The 9,733-nt window shown below is 39.0% G+C and overlaps 1 protein-coding gene across 1 annotated transcript in view; it reads right to left on the bottom strand.

Moving 5' to 3' along the window:
• Nucleotides 1-327: 327 nt before the first annotated feature.
• Nucleotides 328-9,733, bottom strand: part of dusp3a (dual specificity phosphatase 3a) — a 27,649-nt gene continuing 18,243 nt past the window's right edge. The window contains exon 3 of the mRNA XM_085416973.1: nt 328-8,807. Coding sequence (XP_085273099.1) covers nt 8,578-8,807 — 230 coding nt within the window. The 3' untranslated portion in view covers nt 328-8,577. The remainder of the gene's footprint in view (nt 8,808-9,733) is intronic.

Here is a 9,733-nt window from a genome sequence, read left to right as displayed (position 1 = left end):
GCTGGCAGTTAAGATAAATGCAGATTTAAGGCACTTCTGTGGCCTCACCTTTCAGGCCTAGAAGCTATGATCCAAGTACTGTTATTTTTTGGTGAGGTTGTTTTTTTTAGGCCACTGTTTACCAATGTTAGCTTATTTCATATTTTATATATAAATTATTAGCACTGTCTGGTTTTGATGCAACAGTCTCTTGATCCCAGATGATTTTTCTCTCGCGGGAGAGAACAAAGTCACTTTAAAATAATCGTGTTATATTTGACAAAATAATAAACCACTCAAAGCCGTTAATACCTCAGCCATTTATTTCTTAAACATAAGAAAGAAGGGACTTCTCAAAGGTAAGAAAAATAACATTGCAATTTAAAATCAAGTGCACTTCAACGATGTCTCGCTCTATAATAAGGGAGCTGTCCCTTCCTACTGTGTGAAGTGAGATACACAAAAAACTCAAAAACATATCGTAAAGAATCGATCGTTTCCGTAAGGCTTTGGGTGCCGAGTGCCGTTACTGTTGTGATGCTTATGCTGAGATGACAGTGGTGGTGACAAATATATATGTACAGAAAGGTGACAGATTACAGGAAAAAATAAGAACATAAAGTGGCTTTTAAAGGTGTGGCAAGACTATGAGCTGCAAGAGTCGCTTCAATGCTCCTTGGCACTGGCATTTGGATGACGATGAGCCACAGTTTCCTCACATAATTTCCAAACCACTCTTTGTGCCCCATTTATGGGGCTACTGTCATCCTGGAAGAGACGATATCATTAAGGGGACAAACTATGCCTGCAAAATGCCTCCAACAGCACAACAAAGCCACTGGATCCCCTCACTTTTCCTTTAATTTGCCACCGATCAGTATATATGTGCATATACCCATTAACAGCCAATACAACATCATCCCAACAACATCCTTTGCAACATCTGTACATATCTGTACAACAGAAATATGTGACGAGACTGTGTAATGGACTCCAGGAGGAGTCGGGCAGTGGGCTCATTTGTGCTAAAACTCTTGCTTTAAGCTGTTCATCAGGATGGGAGTGCAAAGTGGAAGAGAAATGATGACAGCTCTGCATGTCAGCGCCTTACCTGCGCCAGATGGTATTTGCAAGTCATTTCCGGTGTTTGTTTGAACGCCCTGAAGGGTAAGAGAAGGGAAGGAGTTTACTACATCAAGAAGCCAGATGAGTTTCCATGATGTAAGATATCGGCTGTCAGTCACAGAGGTCTTAAACATGGCAGCTTCTTGCCTTACAGAGACACGCCACACGGGACAGCGAGTTTGAGTGAAAATCGCAGGAAATTATTTGTAAGTCAATTTAAGGTACTTTTCTGCAATAATAAACACAACTACCTGGCTCCAGTCGAGTAATTTAACAACCCTCCATCCTCCTCTTCTCTCTGGTTTTAAAACGGGCGCCATGAATGAGCTGCAATTACAGTCTGGCCCTAGTCTGACTACCATTATACATGTGAGTGACTCATCCAAAAACAACACGGATAATAAACTCACTGGTTACACTGGAGAAGTGGGTCACACATTTCCTACCATAGAAAAAACCCTCTGAAATGAAAACAAACAAACAGCCTTCTTTAATGAAACTAAGAATAAACTTTAATCTAGATTAAAAAACTAAATGTTACTTTGAGGAGAAAATAAGTCAAACTTTTTTTTTTAATAACTCCCAAATATCAAACAATGTCCTATCTTTACACTGTAACACCCCAGTTACAGTAAAATGCAGCAATTCACAACGGTCTTAATGCCTTTTGTTACATACTCAGAATATAGAACCATATATATCAATATCAATGGCATTTCAACATTTTCGATAATACATAACACATACTCTATTACCCACAAAAAGATGCTGGTACTGTTTAAACAAACGGGTGCTTCAGATTGGCAATTCAGGGTTTCACATAAGGGGCAAAATAAATAAAAATGAAAAGAGACCTAGACAAACAACATGAGACTGGATTATAAATACTTACGATGTGTTAAAGTGGACCTATTATGCTCATTTCCAGATCCATATTGGCTTCTCTTCACTGGCTCCCTTCTCCTTAAAATCATTCAGTATCAGGGTTGGGATTCGCAATCAGATCCTACGGTATCTTATATCTGAATTATTATCTGAGTATTATCTGATTTAGACTTCTGCAGTGAGTCTTTTTAGAGGCCATGACATGAACTACTCCAGCGGCCGACATTGCTGGCAGCATTTATGGTTGTGTGTTAATTACCTTGTGGTTGTGTCCCAGTGTTTTAAATGCAGTGCCTGCCACAATAGGAACAAATAAAATATCCGGCATTTTTCCCTCCTGGCGTCACTACTCTTTGTTGTGGTCAGTATTTTTTCTCTTCAAAGGCAAACATATTTATCCCTCAAGTTTTTCCACTTCTCTGTACATTCCCTCATGTCCATTCCAACAGGTTTGGCAGTACCCCTTCAGGAATTTGCTGATATTTGCCCTTATATTGATACTATGATTATTATTCCTTATATTGAGGCAATGGTTATTATTCTCTTAATGACAAATTTTAAAATACAGATGCACCTGTGGCATCAGTTTCAAAATACTTGGACGTCCTTTTTGAGTTATCGGATTTAGAAGATTTTCAGAAAACTTGACCTCTGACCTTGATCTTGGGGTTGAGATCACTGAGATTTAAATTTGTCTGACACTTTTAACAGATACATCTATGGTATCAATTTGAAACTCCTAGGTTGCCTTTTTCTCAACTTATTACATTCACAAACTTGGGTGTCCACACCGCCTGCCTGGCAGGGTGATGACAATATCCCATCGGCGTTTTACGGCTGAGTGGTAACAGTACTGGACAGGCCAATCGTGGTAGTTGTGGGCCATGTTTATGGGACTTGTAGCCTCATTTTTAGGGTTAGGGTGTAGGTTAGGTCATAGGGTTTCAGAATATTTGTAGATACGATGAAGCATAAATCCCCAGTTATTTGTGGTCCCTAAAGTTTCTAAAAGTTGAATGGGAGCCATTCAGCTAAGGAACCTGCACATTGGATTCAGGAGACAGAGGACCTCTCTTCAAAGTTTCCTTTTGGAGAAAGATAATTGGCATTGAATAAGGTGACCCTTAACGATGTCCTGTGTGTCTCCACGCCACAACTGCATGACTTTAATTTTGATTTTGTCTTTTGTGTTTTGTTCTGTTTTCTCTCTTCCCCCCCACGAGCCAGTTTCTTCCTATTAAAAGGGAGTTCTTTCTCCTCACCATTGCTGCTGCTCAATGTTGAGGCTCTCTCACTAATATTGCAGCCAATATTCATCTTAATATATAAAGTACCTCAAAAGAATTGTTGCTGTGAACTGTAGCTATATAAATACAGTCTAAATTTAGTAGATTAGCTTTGCATAATTCTCATTCAAAACAGTCCATATTTATTTCATACTGAGCCTCGATGCAGCCCCTCCATTTGTCTTCTGTTTGCACTGAGCCATTTTAGCTCTCTAACTGTAAGTTGTAAAATGAGCATGCATCATTGTTATAGTACTAAAAAAATTTAAAAATACATATGCATAATAGGTCCACTTTAAATAATTAAAATTGGTGTGCAAACCAGTAGATTTGTTGAACAAGCAGGTGGCAGTGTTTTTTTCTTTTACAGAACAGTGTTTAAGCCAACAGTGTTGCCATGATAAAAACTCTCTGTTCACATCATTGCATCCAAAAAGTCATTTCAGTTGCATCAGAAAATCAGTTTGGGCAACCACAGAGTGCTTTGAAAACCCTCCATGAGTTACCCGATAAGCAGGTCGGTGTAGGCAGTTGATGCTTTAAAGTACGTACCCTCATCCTGGAATGAGCTGAGGACATTTATACCAATTCCCAAATTTAAAGAGGTACCAAACCGTGTCTTGTTGTTGCTTTTTGTGTATTCAGAAGGAGGGCAGTATTATAGAGCAGATCCAAACAGTTGCATGAGTGAAACCCCAGGCCATCTGAATGATGGCAAAGCCAATCATCTATAATATAAATTGTTTTTGTCGCGTATGTCGCTTGGAACTGACAATTTAAACACATAATATAGCCGTATATCTGTACTACCTTTTCATTGACAATAATGGTGGTGTGGGGTTCATGATGAGGTGATGGGAATGAGTGGTATGACGCATTTACTAAATTATACTTAAAGGTCGGGAATTTGAACTACTGCACCCGATTTATCTTGCCACAAGAGGAAGCAGCGTTTGCAAGATGTGAAATCAAATGCTTTGCTTAAAACATTTTCACATGTATAAAAATGGCCAAATGAGAGGGCTCAGAGTCAACTGGAACAACCTGCGCATGAACCGCAATCACAAGCGCACTTATGTTCTCGCTCTGCAGGGTTTGTCCTCGGTTTTAACTCCCTGTGAGAACATTACCTTCTCTGACTTTTCCTCCTGGCCAATAATGAGTCAGAGGCCAGAGCAGCACTGGACATTTCAGTGTATGTTTTGGAATCAGCACAAACACATGGCCTTTAAAATGTCTCTGCTGGCTGTATATTTGTAGACTCATGTACTCTTTACTTGCACTACATGGAGCAGGAAGGTGCTTTTTCCTCATTATTAATCAATCTGAGAATTGTTCTCCTGATTGATCAATAGGTTATTTGGTCAATAAAGCCTCTGAAAAAACAGTGAAAACCGAACTTTGTAATTTCCCAGAGCCAAATTATCATTAACAGTCCAACAGCAGAAGATATTTTACTTTAAGACATAAAAAATGTGCTGGAGCAGTCAAATACTTTCTTGAAAATTTCATTTTCAAACAAGTAAGTGATTAATTTGGGTAGACTTCCACTGCTTGCTTTGAAATATGAACATTTAATGTGAGACTTTAATCTTGATCTGCTTAATGTACCTAAAATTATAAAGAAAAATATAAATGTAAAAGCTGACTTATTAAATGGCGCACTTTGCTTGACTGCTTTGTGCTCGCTTTACGTAAGAGGAGAGAGCAACAAGACTACAGATCTGCAAGGTCTGAACGTCTAAAAAACTAGGACCATAAAATATCCAAGTCCAGCCACTCAAGGTGGATCTTTAGTTTTATATTAAATGCCTTTTGTCACTTTTCAAAACCTCCCTTTAGTTTCTGGACATGGATCTTTTATGCAATATTTTTGGTCATATTTTTTCCATTTTCTTTCTTTTTTCATTCCATAAGCACGAGTGGTTTGAGGGACACCAGACGTGATCCTGTTATTTCCTTTCACCTAAAAATATTCCTCTCACTAACACTCTCATCCAAACAAACCCATATATCGATCCTAAAGCATCAAAAGCGAGAGATGGAAATAATGCCAAATGAAATGGGTGATGGGATGAGTCCATCTTTGGATGGTCACTTGCGTCTAATGATGCCACCTGCATCTTGCTGTATTTAATGAATCCATTTGCACTGATATGAAGACGTTACGCTGTACAAAACGCTACTTAGATACAATGATTACATGCCCCAGTATCCTGGCTACACCAGGAAAAAAAAAAAAACCCTGCCATCATAAGCACGTTTTGCACAATTGCGATATGAACTACCACAATTACACAGAACAATTTACATGCACATCATATCCAAATATTAATGTGCATGTAATTAACAGAAAGAATGAAAGCGCTACATACAAGTAGAACATGTTATATAAAGACGATACTGACATTACCTACACGTTATAGACACATTGCTCATACATTCATATATGTCAACACTTAAATATGTATATACAGTATACATGTATATATTTAAATGTATACAGATATATCAAAGGAGGAATAAATAGTGCCATTAATGAGGTGAGAACCTAGTTTTCCTCTTCCTCTCTTGCATGACAACAATCCTGCCAACATGACATTTAGTTCACGAGTCTATGCGTGTCTGATCTCGCTCGTGCGACTTCTCTAACTTGAGGACTCATGTGGTGCAAGAATTCACTCCATCGCCATCCTTCCTGGCACTAGGTCTAGTTTACAGTATTATGCCCAGTATTAAATACAAAATGTACTGCTGAACTAAAGTTGCCTATATGTAACAGCTACTGCCTTGTTAGTCATATAAATGTGATTACATTCTATATATCGGATGGGGTATTGACATATATTGCAATGCTTTAGTGCACACAAAACAAAACAAAAAACAACAAAAAAAGGCGTTGTGATCTAATTTGACCCTGTGTGTGTATTAGTTAGCGTATGACACACACATTTAGGGGTGAGATAAGTGACATGTTGTGTGGGGACCTCTGTGTGGATGAAACAGTGGTTTTGGGATTCTGAGTGAATGGTTGTGTCAGGGAATTGGCAGTGTGCAACTCTCTGGTGGCGTGATGGCTGGATCTTTCTGTTGAAAGCGGGTGGCATCCCATCTGGCTGATGCATTTGACAGTTAAAACAACAGGCCCCTAGTTTGAAGGTGGCAGAGTAAACAACAACATCTTAAACACCTCTGAGCAGAATATTCATAACCCACTTTCTCAAACCCAAAGTGCAACAGTAACTATTTTGCCATCTTTAACTGAAGAACCTACATTCACATGCAACAGCCTTGTGTGTTACCTTTATATTATCCAGAAAAATATTATCAAAAAAATAGAAGCTCCTGATACAGGTGCAGAAATGAGGTCATGCCTTGATGTGTAATGCAGAGAAACACCACCGGAGGGCAGTCTCTACAGGGGAAATTATCGTTTCAGCTCAGTAAGTTTAAAGGAGGCAAGTGCAACTATAACTAGTAAATTGTTTGGGAGTATTTTAGCCTTGTTGATAAAGATAAGCAAGTTACGATTTTCCTCTAAGAACAAGAGGTCGTGCTGCTGGGTTTCGGAAAAAATCATAATCCCAGTTAGTTATTTTCTCCATATTGAGATCATGATGATGACTTAACATGTAACAATACATGAAAATTATGCAACCTGCAGTGAATCACTTCTTAAAACACATTTTTATACTTTGGCTTTAGTGTGATTCCATAACTGGATTCCCTTCTGGTCATCGTTTTGCTTATCGCCCGTTTCTTTCTATGTGACTTTAATATGTATTGTGTCAAAGCACTTTGTAAACTATTTTTTAAAGGCAAGCAATGTGCTGAAAGACAAAGCAAGAGTTACTGACAAACAACATACCGATTATGGTATTTTAAGAACATTTAGCAACAGTGTATTAGGGCTACTGCGAGTGTGTAAGGGGCTTGGTAAGGATGTTTACAATCTGAGAAAAAGTCCAAAATCTTCAAGATTATAATCATATTCATAAATTCAGGAAAAAAGGACAATTTATTATTTTACAAAAACATACAAATTCATGAGAAACAAAGGCAGATACAAGTTTTTTTCTTGTAAATTTGTCACATTAGCCTCAATTTTATTTTTTGTTAACCTTTAGTGACCCTAACATGCTGTTGCAGTCTCACAAATTTGAAGATTATCAAACCTAAACTTATTTTTAATAAAAATGTTATTTAAAAAAAGAAAAGAAAAGCCGTCCTCTGGCTACAAACATACTTTAAAACCACTCACATGTGCCCATTACTGGGAATGACAATAAGCTCATTTCAAATTGAAGGCAAAGCATTTCGTGTTTTTAAGCAGATATTTGATCCAGCGTTCTCCTCAGATTTCTGCATCTACTGTACTGAGCTACTATCCAGCTGCAGTGAACACTCATCATATCAGAGGCTAAATATGGCTGCTACGTGAACGCCTCACGCAGCTCATTATTTTTAATTGGCTCGACCTTTTCCTGTTCTCAGCAGCGGCGGCTCTGTCGACAACCGTTTGCGCTGCAGATAAATTTCATGCTACCGCTGTCAAACAAGAGGCCTGAGTCTGTTAACTGAAATGCTACATTGTGTATTAGGGTGCATTAGAGTGTGAGTCATCTGTGTTTGTGCATTAAATCTTTCTCCCAAAGGGAAGAATTAAGGATTTTTAGGAATCGACTGGGCGTCATTGTTTTGTTTTTTTTAAGATTTAATGGAATGTGGGATTTTCCTTCATCCACTCTGTGTTGCATCATTTGTGGCCATCAACTTTCAATATTTAGGAGTTTATTTGGAATTATTTAGAGTACTCCTACTGGCGGAGACATCACTGACATTCCCGGCAGTGGTAAACTATGGAATGATTGTGCTATAATCTTCTATTTCCTACAAGTTTGTAAGTAAAATTTTAAAATCAGGGCAAAGATATCAAATTTCTAAGTTGTGGGAATTGAAGGAATGCTTTAAGTAGCTCAGAAATGAGAGGAATTCAGAGCTTTAGGGTATGAGCAGCAAAATCTGTGTGAAGTTATAAAAAGGGGGATGGGTTTTTTTTGAGATCACACTCTTTGTAGAACAGCAGTGAGAGACATGGACTAAAGATTCAAACAGAACAGCATGTACATGTGCAAGTGTGTGTGAACACGAGGAATAATTCCACAGATAAATGCATGTATGCTTCAGAATACCCCTGATGTGTTAGATGAGTGCTGGTTTGGTCAGGTGGGGTCAGTCTACCAGAGCAGCTGCAGCCAGTCAAAGGCAGGGCCGGAGGAGACGGGCAGCACCTCTCCAGCTTTCACTTGGCCTTTAATTTGCCCAGGTCCCCGTTCAGCTTGCCCTCCTTTGCCAGCTTCTCGTTGAGTTGGCACAGTTGGCGAAGGAAGCCGTCGTTAGGACCGATCTCTCTCTTGTGCCGCACAGTGGCCACCGCCAGCCGTGCATCCATTCTGTGGCGCAGCATGAGGTAAGCAACAACCATGGTGGGGGAGCGGCTGTAGCCTTCTCTGCAGTGTACATACACCTTCCCTGGAGGACACAGAGAACAATAAGATGAAAGCTGTTTATGGTGCGAGGCTGGTTTCTCACACACACACACACACACACACACACACACACACACACACACACACACACACACACACACACACACACACACACACACACACACACACACCACAGAGAAATAGTTTTCATAGAAGAGTTTTCTCAGGCCTCATTGTGGCTCCTCTGCTATCTGTTATCCACTGCACAGGAAAAAGCATAAACTAGTACATCCTGTAATTGTCACTCTGTAAGAGCGTCAAAAATATCTGTTCCCGGTATGACACTGGAAGAAGCATATAAATGAAACTTGTCGGATTGCCCTGGCTATCTTTATTCATGAACAATGACCAGCTGTTACAGAAGGCTGCTTGACTGCCACAAAAACTATGATCACAATTATGACAATTATTCGTGAAGTCATGGACTTACTGATCTGTGTATATTGTCTTGATTGGGATTTCTTTGAACTTCCTCTAGATAGATCTTTTTGACTGAAAACTCTTTTAGCCATCTTTGCTTGAGCTAAACTAAACAGCAAGTGAGTTTGAGATTTAAGAGAAAGCTGTGCGCTTGAGTTATTAATTAATCCAAATATATTAGAGTGGCTATCCCTTATATGGCCACCGTAGGCACAGACTGTGACAAATTAAGCCCCTCCCATTAACTGTTTAAACATATAGTTTGTGAAGAACAGCCAATCAAAAAAAAAAGCTGGCTTTTCAGAAAGGAGGCAAAATAGTTATTCAGGTAGAGAATGAAGTAAACGTCAGTACAAAGGGCCACCACAAGATAAGTAAGGATTAAAATAAACCATGAATCATGCAAAGCTACTCTAGTCGAGTCCAAGAATACACATTTGGAGTTTGAAATTAACACAAAAAGTCCCCTTTAATGCAAATCATTAATCA

Source organism: Rhamphochromis longiceps, linkage group LG8 (genome assembly GCF_057381845.1).
Source record: "Rhamphochromis longiceps isolate RC_006_pf linkage group LG8, R_longiceps_female_GT1.1, whole genome shotgun sequence".
Taxonomy (NCBI): Eukaryota; Metazoa; Chordata; class Actinopteri; order Cichliformes; family Cichlidae; genus Rhamphochromis; species Rhamphochromis longiceps.
The sequence above is the reverse complement of the archived record's forward strand: the minus strand, read 5'-3'. Positions and strand labels throughout refer to the sequence as shown.